The 24,027-nt window shown below is 35.1% G+C and overlaps 2 protein-coding genes across 7 annotated transcripts in view; one reads left to right on the top strand and one right to left on the bottom strand.

The window, feature by feature from the left end:
• Window positions 1-19,480, bottom strand: part of LOC135833475 (uncharacterized) — a 147,825-nt gene extending 128,345 nt beyond the window's left edge. Inside the window, exon 1 of the mRNA XM_065347320.1 lies at window positions 19,346-19,480. The gene's annotated coding sequence lies outside the window, so the exon portion shown is untranslated. The remainder of the gene's footprint in view (window positions 1-19,345) is intronic.
• LOC135833472 (uncharacterized) lies at window positions 1,493-5,093 on the top strand. Of its 6 annotated transcripts, none has more exons than XR_010556468.1 (11): window positions 1,493-1,632; window positions 1,718-1,761; window positions 1,873-1,989; window positions 2,121-2,326; window positions 2,408-2,722; window positions 2,808-2,891; window positions 2,951-3,073; window positions 3,200-4,376; window positions 4,483-4,547; window positions 4,647-4,769; window positions 4,866-5,093. XR_010556468.1 is itself a non-coding variant. In XM_065347314.1 (11 exons), the coding sequence occupies exons 5-8, from the start codon at window positions 2,680-2,682 to the stop codon at window positions 3,305-3,307; spliced, it is 312 nt and encodes a 103-aa protein (XP_065203386.1). In that variant the 5' UTR covers window positions 1,494-1,632; window positions 1,718-1,761; window positions 1,873-1,989; window positions 2,121-2,326; window positions 2,408-2,679; the 3' UTR covers window positions 3,308-4,376; window positions 4,483-4,547; window positions 4,647-4,769; window positions 4,866-5,093. The 6 variants fall into 6 exon arrangements, 5 of the variants coding, with proteins under 5 accessions (XP_065203386.1, XP_065203388.1, XP_065203389.1 ...); XM_065347314.1 differs by having other exon boundaries at window positions 1,494-1,632; window positions 2,808-2,845; XM_065347316.1 differs by having other exon boundaries at window positions 1,494-1,632; window positions 2,808-2,845; window positions 4,458-4,547.
• Window positions 19,481-24,027: the final 4,547 nt, after the last annotated feature.

The raw sequence follows: 24,027 nt of genomic DNA, 5'->3' as shown, positions 1-24,027 counted from the left end.
TTCAAAAAAAAACAAAATAAAGCACAACGCGATTTTGGAAAAAAAGCACAATGCGATTTTGAAAAAAAGCAAAATAAAGCACAACACAATTTCGAAAAAAAAGCACAATGCAATTTCGAAAAAAAAGCACAACTCGATTACAGAAAAAAATGCACGACACTATTTCAGTAAAAAAAAGCACTAACGCAATTTCGGAAAAAAAGCAAAGAAAAGCACAACGCGATTTCTGGTGAAAAAAGCACAGTGCAATTTCGGAAAAAAGCCCTTTTCAAGATTCTTTTGCGAATTTCGCGAGAACAAAATAAGATAGCAAAATTCTGTCAACGGGAGGAGATCCGCAACTAAATTCCGGTCATTTTGGTGTCCCATTTATTGAATTTTGGTTGAAATTGAGAAATCAGCAATAGAAAAACGTGTTTTTTTTCACTTTTCTGTAACTCCAAATTTCAGTATGAAAAATGGCGCATTTCGAAAATACTGCTTCATTTTGAAAACCAATGGCCAATCAACATCGACTAAGGTCCATAAATGTCCATTTCATCGGAATCCATGTTTAATTACTTCCAGATTTACAAATTTATAGTTATTTATTACTGAAAAACTGATGTTCTCCTAAATGGGGAAATTTCATTTCACAACTCGAAAATTTTTTTATAAAGTAAATGAATGCTTCCAAACCAAAAAAAAGTGTTCCTTGTGGTCAATGATATGGTATAAAAAATTCAAAATGAGTTTATTTGATATTTCCCCGATAAAACTGCAAAAATCTGTTTATGTAGTTGCGCTAGTCTAATAATTTTCACACCACTGTATACAGAAATGCCTTCAAACCAAAGGATTACCATTAGATGCAGAACCAGAGCAATTATGCTTTGCTGACAAGGAAAAAGTCGCAATGTGCATAAGAAATGAACACATAAGTATACTATTTACCTACCGACTTTTGTGAACATTTTTAGACTATGTTCACAGGGGACAATTTACCACAAAATTCACAAATCTGATCCACCATTAGTTTCTGGAGAGAATGAAACTGAGCGGATCATTACCTCCTACACACGCTCAAGATCAGATCGAACTGAATTCAGATGCAGGGAAAAAGGGATAAAGAGCTATAGTTACCAGATGGAATAAGTTTTGTACTTTTATCATTAATTTATTAGGTACTCATATTCTCATTCGTATCGATCAAATACAACTGCAGTACTTATCATTTCACGTTCTCCGTGTATTTCAGTTGATTAGTTTTTTGAATAAAATTAACTTCTGAGTTCGAAAAATTCCATTTCAATACCTATCAAAAAACAATTTTGTAAGAATAAAATTGAAAAAGAATGACCTGCAAGTATTTCAAAATTGTTGTCACAAATTTCTCAAAATTTATTTGTAAAAGGCACTGTTTCCATCTCAGAATCGACTTCGGAATTTAACGGAAATTTGAGCCCTATTATCATCAATATTTATCTACTTATCTGATTGAGCAAGATAAGGTATACCTTCATTAGACGTTCAATGCAAACGCATTCTAATTTTTGAGGGTTCAGATCACTAATGTTTTATTGTACCCTACCTACCTACACTCATGCAAAATGAAACGCTTTCTTTCCGAACTCCTCGTCATTATTCTTTTTGGTAAGCATTTTCGGTTTTAATCTTCCTTTGTGACATGTAACTACGCTACAATAATTAGCGTAAATTGTTACGTTTTATTTTACAGTCAACTGTGTCCAACTCCAACCAAAGAATTATGGACCGAATAAAGTAAATATAACTACGTATACTGATATCTGTCAATAACGGATTAATTATCCTACTACAATTAGAGCAAGTCATTAATTTTGTGAACTAATTCAATTTTTATTTCAAATGGAGCAAATTCATATCATACAGAAATGCCTTCAAACGGAAGGATTACCATTAAATGCAGTACCAGAGACTTTATGCTTAGCTGATAGGGAAAAAGTCGCAAGATGCATAATACATGAACAAGTAAGTATCATACCTATACTGACTTTTGTGAACATTTTCAAAATATACATTATACACTCACAGGGGACAATTTAGGGTAAATTTATCTCACTATCGATATCATAAAATTCTCAAACCTGATCCACTTTCAGTTGGTGAAGAAAATGAAAATGAACAGTTCAATATACCCGTTCAAGTATACATCGGACTGAATTCAGACTCAGGGATAAAGAACTATATCACATGGAATAAGTTGTGTACCTACTTTTAGTACTCAATATTCTCATGCTGGTCGATGCAATTGCATCGCCAAAATGTAATCGTGGTTGTTTAGTGAATTACCTACTCATCAGTGATTGTAATTATGAGTGGTTTTGTTAAAGTATTACCAGATCAAATACAACTGTACTTATCATTTCACGTTCTCTGGTTATTTCAGTTGATTAGTTTTTTGAAAAAAATTGACTTCCAAGTTCGAAAAATTCCATTTCAGTATCTAAAAACGATTTTCAAGGCGCTGTTTTTAATCTCAGATTTGACTGTTGGATTTGGCGAAAGTTTTAAACCCAATTATCATATCGATATTCACCTTATCTCATTGAGCAAGATAAGGCATAACTTCATTACCATACCTACACACTCAAGGCAAACACATTCTAATTTTTGAGCGTTCACATCAATCAATGTTTCATCATTCTATACTTATGCAAAATGAAACAATTTCTTTCCGAGCTCCTTGTCATCATTTTTTTTGGTAAGATTTTCGATTTCAAGCTTCCTTTGTGACCTGTATCTACGCTACAATAATTAACGTAAATTGTTATTATTTTATTTTACAGTCAACTGTGTCCAACTAGAGGATTATGTACCTAATACGGTAAATATAACTATACTGACATCTGCCAATATCGGATTGATTATAGGTACTGCAATTACAGCAAGTCGTTAATTTTGTGAACTAATTTAATTTTTATTTCAAAAGGAGCTAAATCTTCATATCATACAGAAATGCCTTGAAGAAGAAGGATTACCATTAAATGCATTACCATGGCAATTATGCCCTACTGATAAGGAAAAAGTCAAAGCCTGCATAAGAAGTGAACACGTAAGTATACTACCTACTGACTTTTGTGATCATTTTTAGACAACATTTACAGGGGACAATTTAGGGTAAATTTATCTCACTATCAGTTACAAAATTCTCAAATCTGATCTATTTTTAACTTTATAGTTAGAGAGAATGAAAATGAGCAGTCAATTGTACACGTTCAAGTGGAAAAAGGACTTCGACGACGCATCGGCTCATTTCAAATTCAAGAATAAAGAACACATGGAATAAGTTTTGTACTTTTATTATTAAGTACTCATATTCTCATTTTCGTCGATGCCATTGCATCGCCAGAATGTAATCGTTGTTGTTTTGTGAATTACCTACTCATCAGTGATTGTAATTATGAGTGGTTTTGTTCGAGTATTAGCAGATTAAATGCAACTGTAATTATCATTTCACGTTCTCCGGTTGTTTCAGTTGATTGTTTTTTTGAAAGAAATTTACTTCCGAGTTCGAAAAATTCCATTTCAGTATCAAAAAACGATTTTGCAAGAACAAAATTGAAAAAAGTTAACGAAGTATTTCAAAGTGAAAAAAAGATACGTTTTTGGTAAAAAAAAAAAAAAGGTGACACTTTTTGTTGGAAAAACCACCACTAAAAATGCAAGTGAAAAATTATTGATTTATTTGTAGGGGGAGAGGAAATGGGGAAATTGAAGAATTTTAATTTCGTTGGACTTTCAGTAACAAAATTACGATTTTTAATGAAAAAATATCAATTTTTTGTGAAAATAATGACCATTAACTTGTATGTAGTAGGTAGGTATTTTAGTGAGAAATGATGATATGAATATATACAAGATTTACATTCAAATGATTCAAATGACAACAATGAAAAACTGATTCATCAAGATTATGTTTTATGATTTCTTAATGAGTGATTTTTTTTTCATTTTTAGTTTTATTTTTCTGATAAGTACATACGTATTAGTAGACCAATATATGACTTGCATACTTGCATGACCTGTTGGACACCGTGCTTGAAGAAGCAGGATCTACATGTTTTGATATGACCTCAAATCCCATCCTTTTTGATTTTAAAACATGAATTCCAATGTTTGGTTATAAATTATCATCCTAATCTATAACAACCTATTTCTATCAATATTATTACTAATCATTGAGTATATGATAAGGCCATATAGCTTCATTAAACGTTCAACGTAAATGGATTCATATTCTTGAGCGCTCACAATTCCATCACATTTTCAAGCAAACCATCAACATAATATGATTTAGTTGTACTCACGCAAAATGAAATGTTTTCTTTCCCAACTTCTCGTCCTTATTTTTTGCAGTAAGCATTTTTTTGGTTTCTATCTTCTTAAATGATTTGTAACCTACTTTCAATGCAAGTAGCCTACTTAATAATTAGTAGAAATTGTCATTATTTTATTTCACAGTCAACTGTGTCCAACTGTGCTCGTACGATTACGGGTACTCCTACTCGCATGATACAACGAATCTTGTAAGTAGAACTGTAATACTCAATCTACCTAAATTGAATCATGCTGCAATCAGAGCGAGTCAGTATTTTTGTGAAATAATTTAATTTTCATTTTAAAAGGAGCTAAATATTCATATAATACAGAAATGCCTTGAAGAAGACAACTTACCAATAAACACGGATGTATGGAAATTATCCACTAAAAGAATGGATAAATTCTCAAGCTGTGTAAATAGGGAACACGTAAGTATACCTACTGAATTTTGTAAACATATATTTCAAGACTACATAAATAGTCAAAGGCAACAATTTACATGACCTAACTACTTTCGTTTTTAGATGAAGTGGGAGAAAATGATGAACAGTTCACCATCCAAGTAAATCGCACTGAATTCAAATACCTATGTACAATATTCGGGGATAAAGAGCTACACATCAGATAGAATAAGTTTTGTACTTGACGGTTGTTTTGTGGATTACATACTACTCATCAGAGAAATTGTAATAAGAGTGATTTTGTTTACTACATACAAGATCAATACAAAATACAACTGTATATTTTATCACTTCATGTTTTCCAATTATTTCAGTTGATTAGTTTTTTGAAGAATATGAATGGTTGGTTTGGTTGGAATAAGTGAAGGAAGAATAGAAAATGCTTACAAGGGAGCCTTTGATCTATGACTTGTCAACTTAGGTTGAGCTGAAATTCGACTCACTGAAAGAGCAAGTGACCCAGACTCCAGAAATAAATTCTGGTTGAATTTTTCAGAAGCGTGGAAATAGCCTATTGGTACCTTTACCCCCCCCCCAAATACGACAATTTTTGGGCCACCCTGGAGCCTACAGCTAAAATTGACCCTTTAGTTTTTTTTGACAATTTCAAATCGCTCCAGAAGACATTATAATCAACACTGGCAGCTGAAAATGTAATCCTATCAATGTCATAAGTTCAACATTCTGCATTGATTAGGGCAGGTGATCGCAAATCTGAGGCGACAAGTTGAATTAAAAGTGTAGTGTACCTATACTTTTTTGCAAGTTGGGAATCTAAAATTGGAATAAATTACAAAATCATCAATTTGGGCAGCAAATTCCTCAACATTTTTTTTTTGTAGGAGGGGCTATTTTCATCTCCGGAAGCTGACAGTTCATTTTAACTGGCAGTCATCTTACTAAAATATCCTGATTAATACCAATTGGGGAGTATAAATATTGGCACAACAGTAAAAACAACAGAACATTCAAACGACATAATAGATTAGGTATGTATTTCGACAACAATATTGTTAATGACGGTTCAGCATGACAATTTAGGTAATATGTAGGAACCACAATTCAATTTCATATAACGACAAAAGAAATATAATCCATATCCAAATAGAATTTTGACCTCCCCCCCCCATTATTGCCCTAAAAAATAAATGATTCCCCCCCCCCCAAAAAAAAAATTCCAGAAAAATATCTCATTTTGTAATGAAACTCGATTCTATTTATTACCTTGGTGGGAAGAACTGAAGATAACGATTTAAGGCTCCTTATAGGTAATTGTAATTGAAAAACTACAAAAAGTAATTGAAAAGTTGAAATATTCCAACTTTTCAATGAAAAATCACATAAAATTAAATGCCAGACAAACTTTTAAATTTATTTTATTAGTTGTTTTTCAATTACCATTATAAACAAGGTGTGACTTCACCTTATCACACAATTTTGGGAAAAACCAACATAGAGATGATTGAAGCATGTGTTTCCAAACGCACTAAGTCCAAAAGAATATTGATAAGAAATTCATGGTACTTACAAGGGAAGCCCCCCCACATGAGAATCTCCGATTTGAATGAAACTTGGATTGTTGGAAAGAGGACCTCAAAAACCACCCATCCCCCAATTTTCAGCTACTCAAGTTGATTTTTCGATTTTTGGCGAATTTTTGATGTTTTGTGCACACAGGAAAAGCTGTTCAACTCACAAAATGGAAAAAAACTACAAATATCCATCTCTCCCGCGTATCAACTTCCGGAGCTCAAATTTGGGCCAAAGGTAGTCTTCTAGATACCTGATCGACTCATACCACCATTGGCCGGATCCGGCCAATGATGGTATGAACGTATGAGTCGATCAGGTATCTAGAAGACTACCTTTGGCCCAAATTTGAGCTCCGGAAGTTGATACGCGGGAGAGATGGATATTTGTAGTTTTTTTCCATTTTGTGAGTTGAACAGCTTTTCTTGTGTACACAAAACTTCAAAAATTCGCCAAAAATCGAAAAATCAACTTGAGCAGCTGAAAATTGGGGGATGGATGGTTTTTGAGGTCCTCTTTCCAACAGTCCATGTTTCATTCGAATTGGAGATTCTCATGTGGGGGGCTTCCCTTGTTAGTACAATTTGGAAACGTAGAAATGGCTCAAATTGGCTGATTTTTTGATATGTTGTAGCCAAGACCCTTGGGCACAACATATAAAAAAATCAGCCATTTTGGGCCGCAATTTTATGCTAGATGGCCTTGCAACCTCAGAATCTTTGAAAATGGACTTAGTGCGTTTTGGAAACACATGCTTCAATTAAAAGGGCTCATCAAGAATTGATACCTACCAACATAATTATGAAAATTGTGTTGAAATATTCACAGATGAATCAAAATATGGCTCATTTGTTAGATGTGTAGTACCTACTCAGTAACCAGTTTGTATAGTCATTTGATATTCTTATACCATCAAACCATCATTCTACTCAATTCTCTCTACTGAATTATTTGCAATCAAATTAGCAGTTCAACAAACTTCAAGCATGCAAAAGTAAATCTCTTATTCTTACTGACTCAGCTAGTGCACTTCTTTGCCTATTGAATTTGCATCATCATTCTCAACATCCACCGGCTAAAGAAATAATACCTATTCCTTTTGACCACACTTCCTTTCTGTCACGTTACAATGGCATGGATTCCAAGATATAAAGACATTGAAGGAAACAAATCAGTTGACAAAATGGCAATAAAAGAAGCGGCCTTACTTCAGCCAGCACCAAACATACCAGTCCATAGTGCTGATTTCAAAGTTGTTGTGAACAACCACTTATGCTCAGAATGGTCTAATAATTGAAATTAAGTACTTACATCAACCCATCAAACCTTCAGTTTAATTCTGGCCCACCTCCTACCAAATCAACCACCAAAAGAAAACAGCTTAGTGTAGAATGCGCATTGGACACTCGAAACTCGCACATGCCCATCTCCTATAAGAAAGACCTCTTCCATTTTATACCATTTATGTTCTATCCAAATCGCCATCCATCACATTTTAATTGACTGTCCAAAATATTGTGAATTAAAAAATATGTTCAAGTTACCAAATACATTATTAGAGATTCTATTTGATGACCCAGAGACCATTGCCAACCTGTTTAAATTTCTATACTCCAGCGAACTTCTGACACAGCTGTAGCCTTTTTACTTGCCATGCCTCTGGCCTTTGTAGCAGTATAGGCACATTATAATGGAAAAAAGTATAAATTAAGTATAAATTTGTAAAAATGAATGTAAAAATTTTTACAAATGAGAAGTCCTTCATTTTTTGAAAAAAACTCCTTTTTAAAATTGAATTCAAAAAAGTTTTGCTTTCCAAAAAATTTAATTCCTTGCAGAAATAATTGCTAAAAATTGTGAAAAAGTTTTCGTTTTTTTTAGTTACTAAAATTGTGAAAAAGTTTTGTTTTTTTGGTCAAGATTTTCCAAAATAGTCAAAAAGTTTTTCTTTCTTCCAGAATTACCAAATAAATTTTGCTTATTATGCTTATAACAAAACTGTCAAAAATCTTGCTTTTTTACTCGTACAACAATTTTCATAAGTTTTCTATTTTTTTTTTTAATTTTCCTTTCTTGATTTTTTGTGAAATTCCAAAAAAAAAACTAGCCCAAATTGCTAAACTTGAGGGACCTGCAATAGTTACCTCCAGCACCACATTTCCGTCAGTTGATTCCATCTCTGATGCATATTATAGGAACACTGAGAACACCACTCCAGTTCAATTTTTAATGTCTTGCATATTGCTGAATCACTCCATATTTGTTTCAAACAAGTTCAAAATCACAGTTCTTGTCAGCTGAAAGTGGTGATTAGTGATGTATCTCAGCTTCACAACCTTCAATATTTTCTATGATGAATCCAAGACACGAGTACTGCTTTACAACTTCAATTCCATCAACTTCTTAGATTTCTGACAATTTGTTTGTTGGCCTGTCAATTATACGCGGTTAGAAAGATTTTCTCACACAAGTAAGCAGTAAACCAGCGAATTCCATCACAATGACACCCTAAAAAACAGGGTTGTAATACCCACTCAACGATATTTTTTTGACCCATGACTAGTTTATGGGAGGGGGAGCGAGGGGGAATTTGATCACTATTTTAGTCAATAATTCATTTCAATTGGATTCAAGAGTTGGCTGGCATAGCACCACACACTGAATGTGATTAGAATCGACTTCAAAGATTCTAAAAAATGCATTTCAGTGTCATTTGAAATGTTTGAAACCATAATTTTGTAAGAACAGAATTGAAAAAGGTACCTATACCTATAAGTATGAATTTAATAATTTTTTCACAAAGTAATTTGCACATTGAAATTCAAAAATTCAAAATGGACAATTATTTCTTTTTTCAACCAATCCTCAAATTCCACCATTTTTGATGATTTTAAAACACGATTTTCGGAACAAAAATTGAATTTTTCATTTTAACGTCGGTTTGGTTGAATCGACTCAATCTATGTATGAGTAGGTATTGGTAATTACAGCAGCTTATTTCCGTAAACTACTTATCATCGTGTAGGTATGATAAGACGTAACTTTGTTAAATGTTCAACGTAAATGAATTTGAATTCTTGAGTGCTTATGTACCTACATTTGATTCTAATTATCAAGAAAATCATTAACAAACTTAATTCTTCATACTTTCTCATGCAAAATGAAATGTTTTCTTACCCAACCGCTTGTCTTTATTTTTTGTGGTAAGCTTTTTCGGTTTCAATCTGCTCAAGTGACCTGTGAGCTACAATGCAATAATCAATAGCAACTGTTGGTTTTTTATTTTACAGTCTACTGTATTCAATTGGCTCATTTGCAGACTCCTCAGACTCTTCAGACTCCTAAAACTCCTGTAAGTAGCACTACAATGGTATCTATACCTACATTGAATTATGCTTCAATTAAAGCTAGTACATAATTCTTTTTTTGGATTAATTCAATTTTTATTTTAAAAGGATCCAAAAAACTTTTTAGTACACTTATGCCTTCAAAAAGAAGGATTACCAATAGAAACGAGACCATGGCAAGTATGCCGCGCTGTAAGGGATAAAGTCGAAAGCTGCATAAAAAAGGAATACGTAAGTAGTTACTTATATACTGACTTTTGTGATAATTTCAAGACTAGGTAACTACATTCAAAAGTGATCATTTAGAGATATCACAATTGAAATTTTCACGAAAGAGAATTACGATTACTTCAGGAAAAAACTATATTGGTCTGTACCTTACTAGACGATTTTTTCAATTCTGTGAACTTGACTAGAGCTGTCAAGCTGTCATGTTTGAAAAATTATACGAAAGAAACAAATCTTCAAAATTTTGCTGCAGAACTACCTTACCTAATATACACATTCATCTCGCAATCAGTTAATTTCTCAAATGTAATCCACTTTCAGTTCGATAGAACGGGCAGAATAATGCACTGAATTCAGGTATCTTCAGAGGCGAAGAGATGAACCAAAAAGAGCTACCCATATCAAGTTTGTACAGTTTTACCTTGTTCGTTGAGTCATCACAACCTCCTTCTTTTGGAATCCCCATAAAAATTTCGTCATTTACCTAGTAAGACAAATCACTTTGTATGCTATACATATTTAGTCCACAACCGATGATTTCATGAGAATTAATTAAATTATTAATAACTAGATGCAAGAAGTTACTTATTGCCTCTCCTTCGCCCTCTTCCTCTGAAGAAAAAATCAGTAAAAGCTTACCAGCTCCGAATGGGTGAAATTTTGTAGAAATTTCAACTTTCAAGAATTTACTGGAGGTGCCAGTACTACTCAAAATGGTTCGAAACAGTTTACAACGAATTCATGTGATCGAAAATATGGATGCATGCTAAATTTCAGTTTCCTTAATTTTTTGCTTTTTTTTTGGGGGGGGGGAGAGATTTGGTGAAGTTTTGATTTTTTCCTCGTTTTTAATCCAAATTTGATTTTCAAAAATTCACCAAACATTTAAAAAATGTACTTTAATTCTTTGAAATTTTGACTGGTGATCTATGCAAGATTTAATTTGGTCTAGTTCAAAATTTTTTTCTGTCAAGTGGAACTATGTACTTCTCTTGTAAAAGGGGATGGAATTTGGCATGTACACGCAAAGGGACGCGTGGTTCGAGATTTGGGCTTTTCAACCCCAGTACATTCTTTTCTAACAGCAAAAAATATTTTTTTCTTTTTGTTTCATTTTATCTGTTGAAGTTATCATTTTTCGTCGTCTCGGTAACGGTACTACTTTTCTCAGTAATGGTATGCCTACCGAGGCCCTGGTTGACCTATGTGGTCTTAAATCGTAACGCGGAGGGTCGTCCGTTATGTCCGCGCTTTTGTGCAAACTATCGCGAGCCTAGCTCCTCAAATTGTTCCTCAGTTACGCCCGGAATACATACCCCGAGCAGACTGGAAACCTACAAGAAAACGCCCGGAATAAGTCCCCGTGCGCGGTCGGAATAAATACCCCGATCTGACTGTTGTTTTACGCCCGGAATAAGTCCCCGTGCGTGCCGCGTGATAAACCACGAGCCAACATCCCTAATAGGCGAGAGGAGAGAGAGAGAGAGAGTGAGAAAACGCGAGTCAAGAAAGCAACACGAACACCAAGTTAACAAGAGAGATGTTATTTGGTTGTAGGTTTTTACAAGACTAATTTCTAAGCTGAATACAGCTTATATTTATATAAAAACCCTTATTTCTATTAACCAATAGAAAAGAAGCTAGCCTGAAACCTTTTTCGATAACGTTGTTTTGTAATGTAGATTGTTCAACCAATCACATTACAGAAAACTGTATAAGAAAAAAGGTTCAGTGCAGGTATAGTGGCTAGCATTCTTCACTACGGTACTACTTTGTGATACATATACAAAAAAAGCGATTTTTAAATGTATATGTATCACTGTAGTATGTAGAGGGTGGATGTGAATGCATCGGACTCGCGAGAACCGCTTTTAGCTACCTGGAATGCCATTAGGTAGAGTCGAACGTAATACAAAGGCATCTCGCGTTGTCCGATGCAATCACAGATACCCCTACAAGACTCCCCCCGTAGAGGCGGAGCTGATAAAAAAATTGAAGAAATATGTACACAGCGTAAAAATAAACAGTGCAAAAAAAACAAAAGTTCCAAAAAAAAAAAATTGAGAAGAGAAAAAAAAATTGAAATTAGGTCAATATATGAGTGATTTTAGCACTGTGAGTGAAAATTAGAACTAATTATTGAGTAGAAATTAAAAAATGAAATTTACATTAGAATATTAAGAAAAATAGCGAATATCTTGTAGGTTGGTTGCCCATGTTACTTGTTTTTTAGTATTTAGGGAAGCAACATACAGGTCTGGTTGTTTGATTGTTCTCCCTGATCTAGTGGTGTACTGTACAGGAGCAGGATCAAGGGGAGGAAAATTATCAGGTTCATTCCAAGAGGGAGTTTTGGGTTCTTTTCTGTTTTCCCTTTGTTTTTCTGGGTTTTCATCCAAGTAAAATGCAGGCTTCAGTCTGTCAATGCTAACAGTTTTTATTGTACCATCCACATCAATTGTAAAGACTTTTTCAGTTCTTTTAATCACCTCATATGGACCAGTGTAGTTGAATGAGAGTGGCTGCTTTACACTATCCGTTCGGAGATATACTTTTTTCGCAGTGTGTAGTTTTGGATGAGTAAAGAATGATTTTGAAGTCTTATGTAAGAAGGGTGCTGGTCTGAAGGTGGCGAATGCTGTTTTTAAGCTGCTTACATAGTCTGGAAGAGGTAGGATGTCTGGCTTATCTGTTGATTGAAGGAAATCACCAGGTAGACGAATTGCTTTCCCAAACATAGTTTCAGCTGGGGAAAATGGAAAATCATCTCTGCATGCTGTGCGAAGTCCAAGCAGCACAACTGGTAGCGACTTGGTCCAGGTTGAGTTGTGGCATTTGAGTGCTTCTTTAAGGCGGCGATGTAGGCGCTCAATTATGCCGTTACATTGAGGGTGATAGGCAGTGGTAGCGAAATGTTGAGCTCCGAGCAGAGTAATGAACGAATGATGTATTTCTGATATAAATTGGGTCCCTCTGTCAGTTGTGATGACCTTTGGGACGCCGTACCGGGAAATCCAGTTATCCATTATGGTTCTCACAACAGTTTCGGCTCTGATGTTTGGAATGGGCACAACTTCCATCCATCTGGAATATCTGTCAATCATTGTGAGCAGGTATTTTTGGCCATGGCTCTCGGAAAATGGACCAACAATATCAATGCGCACTCGTTCGAATTTTTCAGATGGTGGAAATGCCTGGTAGCTGGATCGAGTGTGTTTTGTGATTTTGGCTTTTTGGCAAAGGTCACAACTTTGAGCCCAGTTGCGAATTTGTTTCCTCATTCCTGGCCAAATGTATCTCTGTTGAATTAGGCGTAATGTTGCATTTGGGCCTGGATGAGAGAGGTTATGAAGTTGTTGGAAAATTTTGAGTCGAAGATTGGCAGGTATGTATAGCCTTGCATTGTTGTGCTCAGTTTTGTCACACTGTAGAACTGAGTTATCAGGTAGCAGGTACGGAGTTAAGGTGAATGGACAATTTTCAGTGCCATCTAGCCATTTCTTCAGTTGAGGGCAATTTTTCTGCTCATTTGCAATAGTTGATTGGTTGACAGGTGCGGAAATTTCATGGACTCTGCTCAGCATATCTGCGACTTGGTTACTTTTTCCAGATATGTGTTTGATGTTGGAGGTGATTTGAGCAATTTCATCGAGGTGAGCTGCACGCCTTGCGTTATATCGCTTGTTGCTGACTGGTTTCTTTGAAAAGCGTAAGTCAGTGGTTGATGATCCGTGAAAATTGTGAAATTTGGATGACCTTCGATTAAATGGCGAAAATGAAGTAAACCTTCGTGAATGGCGAGAAGTTCGCGATCATAGGTAGGATAATTTTGCTGACGTTCGTTCAACTTGGCAGAATAAAATCCTAGAGGCTGGATTACTCCATCTGGCTGGATCTGCTCCAACACTGCTCCGACCAGTGTCAGAGGCATCTATGGTGAGTTGTAAAGGCAATTGAGGTTGGGTACGAGAAGTATTGCATTTGCCAAACGTTTTTTACACTCAGCGTAAGCAAGAGCGTGGTCATTCCATGGAACTGGAGTTTTATCACGTTTCTTGTGTGACCTTTGAGTAAATCGTTCATTGGAGCGAGTAGAGTGGCTGCATTTTTGATGTGTTCACGGTAGAAAGAAAATGAGTTGATTGCTCTCCTCAATTCAGCTATGGTTTTTGGTGTTGGTAATCCAAGAATTTTGTCAACGTTTTGCTGCTTTGGAAGGATACCCTCTGCTGAGATGGTGCGCCCAAGGAAGGTAACTTCACGCTGTCCCAGTTGGCACTTGGCCGGGTTAATTGTGAGCCCATATTCGCATAAGCGCTGGAAGACGAGTTGTAGATGTTCCAGGTGCTCCTCTTCATCCTTGGAGAAGATGAGGATATCATCTAGGTAGCACATAACGAAATCAAAATCTCTCAGAATCATGTTCATGAAGCGTTGATAAGTGCGAGGGGCATTTTTAAGGCCAAAAGGCATACGTAGATACTCAAAAAGCCCAAACGGAGTAGTTACAGCTGTTTTTTCAATGTCATTTTCATGGACTGGAATGTGATGAAAAGCTTTAACAAGGTTGACGACTGAGAAGATTTTGCAGCCTACCAGTTTTGGAGGAACGTCACTCATGTGAGGCAGGGGGTATTGATCAGCTTTGGAGATGGTGTTGAGTTGGCGATAATCTCCACATGGTCGAAGTTCACCATCCGATTTTGGGCGCAGAAGTAGAGGTGAGGCCCAAGGTGATTTGGATGGCCTAACAATACCAAGTCTCATCAATTCTTTGAACTCGTTTTTTGCACGTTTGTATAAGTCTGGATGAAGACGCCTTGGTTTGGCAAAGACTGGAGGACCCTTGGTTTCAATATGATGCTGAATTTCGTGTTTTGGTTTTTCATTGAAAGGTGCAGGCCGAATTAAAGCGTGAAATGAGTTCAGAAGTTTATGGTATTTATCACTAGTGTTATCTACCACATGAATAGATGAGCCTGGTGACCATTTAACAGTGCCCTGAACATAAAGTTCTTTGCCCCTGACCAATTTCTTTCGTCTGAGGTCAGGTACAAGGTCATAGTTGTACAGGAAATCGGCACCAATGATTGCTCTGTCAACCTCCGCAATTATGAAAGTCCATGGCAGCGTAGTTGGAAAGCCAAGGTCAAGGTCTACATTTTCGTATCCGTAGGCGTTGATTTTTTCATTGCTGGCCCCAAATAGTGGAAAAATGGGGTTTTTAGCTTTTTTGAACAGCTTTGAAAATCGCGGAGGAAGAACTGAGAAGTCGGAGCCGGAGTCGATCAGGTATTCGGTGCAAGTTTTTCTGTCAGTCAGGTGTAAGCGGCGAGATGACGGAGTGAGTGGGTCGTGTGCCGCTGCCACGAACCCTTTTACTGGTTTTCCGGTTTGCCAGTGGAATTCGGAGAGACAAATTTGCACGGAGGAGTGCATTTTTTAGCATCCATGCCAAATTTGAAATGATACCAGCAGTAAGGATGATTTGCTGAGCGAGATTGAGAATGAGAACGACTGCGGTCCCTTGGTCCTTCACTTCTGGAGCGGGAGCGCTCCCTGGATGGCCTAGATGAAGAGGCGATGGCAGCAATTTGTGCAGAAAGTGCGGCAATTTGTTGTTCTAAGCGCTCGATTACCGAATTCGAAGGAATTGGCGAAAATTGTGAAGTTGATGGAATCGCTGAAAATTGCGAAGTTGGTAGAATTGGCGCGAATTGCGGTGTGGCAAAGGACGTTGAAGGCATTTGCGAAAATTGTTGCATGGTCAGGTCAGCTGATGGAGTGAGACTCGAGATTTGTCCAGTATTCAGCATTACGGAGTGCAGAGAGTCAGCAATTTGCCCCAACGCTTCTAGGGATACGTTATGCGCAGCTAGGTGCTCCTGCATTCGTACAGGTAGGCGGCGCATCCATAGGCGTTGCAATAATTCTTCATTGGAGGCGGGACCAGCCAAAATTCGCATTTCGGCTAAGAGCACCGAAGGTTTTTTAGTTCCTAATGAGCAGTTTTTGAGGAGCTCATCAAGGCGTTCTTCACTCGAAACATGATATAGGGAGTTAATTCGCTTGGTTAATTTGGCAAGTACAAAATCCGCTGCCTCCTTTGAGGCTAGTATATCGCTTGCCCTGGACAGTACCTCATGCGGTAATTTGGCGAGAATAAAGCCCAATTTTTCATCAGGGTTAGTGATGCTGTGGGCTTGAAACTGGCGATCAGTTAGTGTAAACCAGAGATTCGGATCTGCAGGTATAAAGTTGTTTAGAAGAACGCGAAAGGTAGAATGCATGATCGGGGCAGTGATACTCGCAGTGGTTACAGTTGGAGTTGCAGTTGAGGTGGTAACGGTGGAGGTAGCTGTAGTGACAGTCATCTTGACGCGATCGCGATAGTTCCCGGGTTTCGGCACCACTTTTCTCGGTAACGGTACTACTTTTCTCAGTAATGGTATGCCTACCGAGGCCCTGGTTGACCTATGTGGTCTTAAATCGTAACGCGGAGGGTCGTCCGTTATGTCCGCGCTTTTGTGCAAACTATCGCGAGCCTAGCTCCTCAAATTGTTCCTCAGTTACGCCCGGAATACATACCCCGAGCAGACTGGAAACCTACAAGAAAACGCCCGGAATAAGTCCCCGTGCGCGGTCGGAATAAATACCCCGATCTGACTGTTGTTTTACGCCCGGAATAAGTCCCCGTGCGTGCCGCGTTATAAACCACGAGCCAACATCCCTAATAGGCGAGAGGAGAGAGAGAGAGAGAGTGAGAAAACGCGAGTCAAGAAAGCAACACGAACACCAACTTAACAAGAGAGATGTTATTTGGTTGTAGGTTTTTACAAGACTAATTTCTAAGCTGAATACAGCTTATATTTATATAAAAACCCTTATTTCTATTAACCAATAGAAAAGAAGCTAGCCTGAAACCTTTTTCGATAACGTTGTTTTGTAATGTAGATTGTTCAACCAATCACATTACAGAAAACTGTATAAGAAAAAAGGTTCAGTGCAGGTATAGTGGCTAGCATTCTTCACTAGGGTACTACTTCGTGATACATATACAAAAAAAGCGATTTTTAAATGTATATGTATCACTGTAGTATGTAGAGGGTGGATGTGAATGCATCGGACTCGCGAGAACCGCTTTTAGCTACCTGGAATGCCGTTAGGTAGAGTCGAACGTAATACAAAGGCATCTCGCGTTGTCCGATGCGATCACAGATACCCCTACAGTCGAGATCTTCAAAATTTTCAAGCTACTCAGCAACTTAAAATAGTTGTTCTAGACTAATTTCTCCTCGAAAATCCAAAAAAAATAAAAAAATAAAAATGAAGAAACTGAGTTGAAATTTTTACTATTATGGAAAAATGTAAGTAAGTAATTTCAGCTCATATTCGAATAAAACATTAATTTTCAATATAGGCCTTTTTATGACACGACTTCAAAAGCTACCGCAGAGGTCAATAATTCAACGACTAAAATTTATTTTTACACTCGGATCATGACACTCGAGTCATTTTACCAGGTCAACGTTCCTTTCGAACAAAACCTGAAACCATATTCCTATCTATGTATAACCTTCTGCTTGGAAAAGTCACCGATGAACTTTCCTCATGCACGAATTTGAATAAGAACGCAAACGGTGTCAACAAAAAGGCTCAATTACACTGCGTGGATGAAGAAGAGGGTCACTTTCACAATAATACGAAGACCAATAAAAAATTACACAGCATTACGTCAACATTACCAAATATTTTGTTTGATTTAAAAGTGAAGCATAAAAGAGAAAGGCCGAAGAAGAAAAAAAAAAAGAAAAGCACGGTCAATTTTGAGAATTAAGTATAGCCTTTGCTAACACTTAGTATTTTGAAATTGAATTTCGTCCAATTTAAACGGTTACACACACCTTAATTACAGTCACGAAAAAGCTTTTAAATTTAGTTTCATTTTATTGAATAAAACATACGTTATATTCGAGCCGACTTTACCACTACGTACAAAAAAGTACAAATAATATCCATAGGTCATTTTTTTCCCTTTCAACTTACCAAAATATCATATCGAGACTTAGGCAGGTAGGTAGGTAGGATTACAGGACGTTTGAAAAATTCATTTATTATGAAAAAGCCGAGTATTTTTTGTCTATTTTTTTTTACCCCTTCGACTTCACATTCTGCGGCCTAACAAACGTTCATTGTTTACATTACGTTGATACCGTGTTAATAAAAAATTCACGTTAGCCAGCTTGTGAAACTAGTCAGAAAAATGCGACAATTTGCGCCCGGCTGCGATTGCCATAGCCATACAATGACAAAACTTCTAATGAGTCCGCGCGCCATTTTTTTTTGGCTCCTCTTTCCTCTTCTTCTATACATACGTGTAGTGTAGGTATTTATCTACTTACGAGATTCAATTATTTTAAAAATATTCGACGGTATTCGTGAACCGAACGAACGCGAACTGCGATCGGGTTAAATATTCGACTGCAGTGTAGATGTTTCCACATTTTATAGGTAGTCGAAACTTCTAAATTGGAACATAAAAACAACTCGTAAAGCATAAGCGGCTTATGGTGAAAACAGTCAACGAACTTGAAAGTAATTTCAAAACCATTAAGATCGACGATAGATACGGAATTTGTGTAAATTCTCAACTCCGGACTCTGGTTTTTTTTTCCTCCCCCTCTTCTCGATCTATCTCTTTACAGTCGCCTGGTTAAATTGTAGGTACGCACAGAAGTTATAACGAGCAAATTATAAAATAGCCAAGATCACCAATAGTTGAAGAAGGCATTCCTCGTTATCGCCTATATATCGGCTGCTGATAATCGGTAATTACCGTCGACTGTGTCAACTCATCCTTATAAGGTATAGGTATACGTAAAATTTACCGGTTATCGCGAGATTTTCGTTTATTAATTTTTTTTCCACTTGCGAGAATCTCCTTTCTCAAATTACTGTAAAAAGTACCTACGAAAATAAAGCCAGTAGTAGGCCCTATGACTTGGGAATTCGATACTCGGTGGCCAATCTGAACAAATTTTTGCATCTTAATTGACTATAGGCTACTTAAATCGTTAATGAGACTGTTCCATCTACTAGGATGCGATAAGTTTTAATACAAGGTGTCCTACTGATTTTATACAAAGTTGTCGAATAATAGGATTGGTTCCTTGTTTGGAATTATTCAAATAAACGGATTTCCAATTAAATAGAAATCTTTTGTCACGATTGCCATTTTATCTGACGAAGAAATCATCGAATCTGAGACTGACCGATTTTAACGAGGTTCGGTGGAAAAATTCTGATGAAAAGCAGAAAGTACATGGACACTAATTATAAGTGTTATGGGCATTTTGAAAAAAAATTTGACACCTGAAAATCGAAATGTGGGCAAAATGAGCACATATCGGTGCAGTAGGTAATTATTCAAAAGCTTACCAACTTGAAGACTGAATACAAAGTAGGTATATCTTGACCGCAGGTAACATAAAATTGATCACTTTTGAGAATGTTCAAATCTACAGGACCAGGAGTGTCCTTTTGAAGTATCTACGAGTAAGTGCAATGCATTCTCTGAAACAGTCATTAAACGACAACATTAGGTAGGTACTTACAAATTTAAAAAAAAAAAATTAAAGATAGGTATTTCTGACATGTTTTGAAAACTTGAAAACAACTTCACAAAAATTTAAGTAATTTTTACAATATTTTCAATAATTTTAAGGCATTTTGTACAAGGGGAATAGGTTGCTGTTTCGGACATTTTTTAAAAAAATTCATTTTCAGCTTCCGAGAAAGTTTGGTATCGATGTACAGAATGAAGACACCTTGTTTTGCTGAATCACTCAACTCGAAAATTTGCACCATCCAGGAAAGAGAAAAACGTTGATTGAGAAGTCTTAGGTGCGATTGATTTTTAGTTGAGTCTACCTACAAGCATTGGTTGAAGGTTCGTGACTTTTTCACTTTTTTTTCAATATTTGTTGTGTGAGTATACCATTACCATGGTCCAGCGGATTTTATTTATCCGAGACTGGTCTAGCGGTATGGAGACGACTGTAACAATGTATGCGCTCATATTTTTTTTTTTTTATTATTTTATTTTATATGAGTGCAAGATTTTTCTGTATAAACAATTCGAGAAAACGTGTCCAGTATAAGAGGTGTGTGATTTTTTCAGTCTCTCACTTGTATTCAAAAGATCGTCGCTGTAAGTTCTGAGGAGTAAATTTCGTGTGTTTTTTCTCGTTAATTCAAAATAACATTTTTGTTGTGAATTTTTTCTTTGGCAATTTTTTTGAATTTCTCGTAATTTTGAAGTGCCCGCTATTTTTCATCTCTCGTGGTTTTTTTTAGAAGCTTTCAATATGCAAAATCTTCTTGAGACGAATAATTTACCAACAGATTTAGTGGATGCGGAAGTGGAAGATTTACTAAATCGTAAGTACACAGAATTTTGATAGTACAAATTGAAATTTTCTCATCATTTTTTTGTCTGTGTTATTTTTATGTAATTTTTGAGTTTTTCAAATAATATTATGATAAACTTGATTTAGGAAAAAATTTACGAAATTTGTGTCATTTTTTTTAGTGAAATTATGCCACTTTTTTCGGATATTTAGTCTATGGCAGATTTGATTCAATTTTAAGAGCTTAAAAAAATGAGTTTCTTCTGCAAAAAAAATAAACCTGCATTTGAAGTTTTTTTTTGTAATAAAAAAAATAGAATTTCCTTTTTGAAAAAAATATGAATTTTGTTTTTGGAAGAAAAAAGATCGAATTTTCGTTTTTGAGAGGGAAAAAATTGATTTTCATTTTCGTTTTTGAGGAAAAAAAATTGAATTTCATTTTAGAGAAAGAAAAGTGTAATTTCGTTTTTTTTGGGGGGGGGGATTGAATTTTGATTTGAGAAAAAAATTGAATTGAATTTTTTGGGAGGGGGAGGGGTGAATTGAATTGGTATTTTTTTTCAACGATTTTTTTTTTCTTTTACCTGTTGTATCCAAAAAATGTTGTTTTTAATGCTTTTTAGAAAAAGGATTTCTTTTGCAAAAAAAAATGAGCCTGCACAATTTAAAAACAATTTTTAATTGAATTTCCTTTTTGAAAAAAAATGAATTTTGTTTTTGGAAGAAAAAAGATTGAATTTTCGTTTTTGAGGGAAATAATTGATTTTCATTTTCGTTTTTGAGAAAAAAAATTGAATTTCATTTTAGAGAAAGAAAAGTGTAATTTCGTTTTTTTTTGGGGGGGGGGGGGGAGATTGAATTTTGATTTGAGAGAAAAATTGAATTGAATTTTTTGGGAGGAGGGAGGGGTGAATTGAATTGGTATTTTTTTTTCTTTTACCTATTGTATCCAAAAAATGTTGTTTTCAATGCTTTTTAGAAAAAGGATTTTTTTTTGCCAAAAAAATGAGCCTGCACAATTTAAAAACAATTTTTAATTGAATTTTCTTTTTGAAAAAAAATGGATTTTGTTTTTGGAAGAAAAAAAATGAATTTTGTTTTTGGAAGAAAAAAAATGAATTTTGTTTTTGGAAAAAAAAATGAATTTTGTTTTTGGAAGAAAAAAAATGAATTTTGTTTTTGGAAGAAAAAAAATGAATTTTGTTTTTGGAAGAAAAAAAATGAATTTTGTTTTTGGAAGAAAAAAGATTGAATTTTCGTTTTGAGGGAAATAATTGATTTTCATTTTCGTTTTTGAGGGAAAAAAATGAATTTCATTTTTGAGAAAAAAAGTGCAATTCTGCTTTTTTTGGTGGGGAGGGGGGATTTAATTTTGATTTGAGAGAAAAATTGAATTTTGTTTTTTGAGGGGGGAAGGCGAGGGTGATTGAATTGGTAACTTTTTTTCCATCGAGTTTTTTTCCCTTTTACCTACTTATTGTATCCAAAAAATTTTGTTTTCAATGCTTTTTAGAAAAAGGATTTCTTTTGCAAAAAAATGAACCTGTACAATTTAAAGGATTTTTAATTGAATTTCCTTTTTGAAAAAAATATGAATTTTGTTTTTGGAAGAAAACAGATTAAATTTTCGTTTTTGAGGGGAAAAAATTCATTTTCATTTTCGTTTTTGTGATTTTTGAGAGAAAGAAATTGAATTTTATTTTAGAGAAAGAAACGTGTAATTTCGTTTTTTTGGGGGGGGGAATTTAATTTTGATTTGAGAAAAAAATTGAATTTCGTTTTGGGGGGGGAATTGAATTGTAATTTTTTTTCATAGATTTTTAAAAATTTTACCTACCTATTGTATTCACAAAAAATTGCTTTAAATGTTTTTAAAAAAAAGGATTTTTTTTTCAGAATTGAATGAAACGGAAGAGTATTTTGGGACACCAGATCCTCAGGTGTCCTCTTCAGATGATATTGTGGTTCCTGAGTTGGCGGGGCCTTCAAATGAGCCAATGGAGGAAGAGCCTGTAATCGTTGAGCCAGTGGCTGGTCCATCGAATGCACAGCCAGAAAATGAAATTGAGCCTGTAGCTGGTCCCTCACAGACAGAGCGTGTTCTTCAAAGGGATCGCGTTGGCCGAACTGGAGTAAGAATAATTTGTTTTTTCCCTCAGTTTTCCTTGATTTTTTTTTAATTTCTTTTTTTTTGTTTCAGTTTGTCCTGTTTGGAGCAAAGAGGAGAGTTACCTATGAATACTGGGACCCTGGGGGAATCAGGTGAGGCCTCCTGTGTTCGCCTTCTTCAGCTTCCCTCAGAGCCATGAGGAGGAGAGGATCGGATGGCACGCAGTATGCCCCTTACCTTAGTAACACGCCATTTTTATAAAGTCCATTATTGGGCAATGAGGGTGAGTGTTCAAATTGTTTTTTTTTCTTTTGTTGGTAATATTTGAATATTAACTTATTTTTTTCTCGTAGGTATTTCAGAATGACCTGGAGGATGTGTTGAGAAAAGTTCATTTGAATGAGAACTGAGGAGGTACCTCGTAACTCACCAGTCATTTTCAATGACCAATTCTACCACCATTTTCCACACACGTGTATGTATGTATTTTAGTTGAAGAAAATTTTTAATTCAATACATATAATCCGCCGGTGGCTGAGGGTCAGTTGTGGATACCGAGCCAGAGCTGCTGGTGAGTGTTAATTTTTGTGTTTTTTTGCATTTTTCTTGTACGTATTTTTGTACTGTTTTTTTGTGTATTTTTATATTTTTTTTGTGTATTTCATTTTTTGGTCATATTTTAAAATTGTATGGTATAGAAATATATCAAAATAAAGGTAAAAGTTAACTAAATTATTTTTTTTTTGTTTTTTTTTAAATATAATATACCTACAGTCCTACACCTACAGTATACTGTTGGTATATAGTTTTAAAGTTGGAGTGGGTAATTTAAGTAGATTTTTATTCAATTTGTAAATGGTTGATATCGATGGGGGGGGGGAATTGAAAATTTGTACCTATTTTCAGTTTGTTTGAGTTATCAAAAAAAATATCACTATAAGGACGAAAAAATATGTACAATTTGGAAAAAGAACAATTTGTGAATACTTTTTTTACTTATTTATTTTTTTTTTTTTTTCAGTAAGTTTAGAAACATAAATTGTTTAGAAATGTAGACATTTCTTTACGTAATATGCCATTCATTTTGTAACTAAATCAGTAATTTTAGGTTGCAGTGTAAAAGTTAGTGGAGAGGGAGAATAAGTTGAATAAATTTTGACAATTTTAGTAGTTTTGTTTTTAAACAAACAAAAAAAAAGGGAACTTCGCGATTTGAACTAAAAATAAATGATTTTTCCACATTTTTGGTGCCAAGCAAAAAAAATGAATGCTTACCATTTTATTTATCCTTTTTAGATCAAATTACTAAAATTTTAATGTAGCTCAACCAAAATAATAAGAATGTTTACTTACAATTTTTTATGAAAGTACTTAGTATTTATTTTTCAGAGTTCTGTTGATTAACACATTAATTTCGATTTTTTTTGTAAATACCATTTTTATAACATCTCCATCGAATTTGTGTCTTTTTTTTTACTTTTTTTGAAATAAGTATTGAAAATTTAATCCATTCAACAAAATTTTCAATCATTTTTTGGAATTCACGTGGCCTCCAGGCTCCAAATTATGAACAAACAAATCAAATTTTGCAGCTTGCACGA

This window comes from Planococcus citri, chromosome 1, assembly GCF_950023065.1.
Source record: "Planococcus citri chromosome 1, ihPlaCitr1.1, whole genome shotgun sequence".
NCBI classification, from domain to species: domain Eukaryota; kingdom Metazoa; phylum Arthropoda; class Insecta; order Hemiptera; family Pseudococcidae; genus Planococcus; species Planococcus citri.
This window is presented reverse-complemented; position numbering and strand designations above follow the sequence as displayed.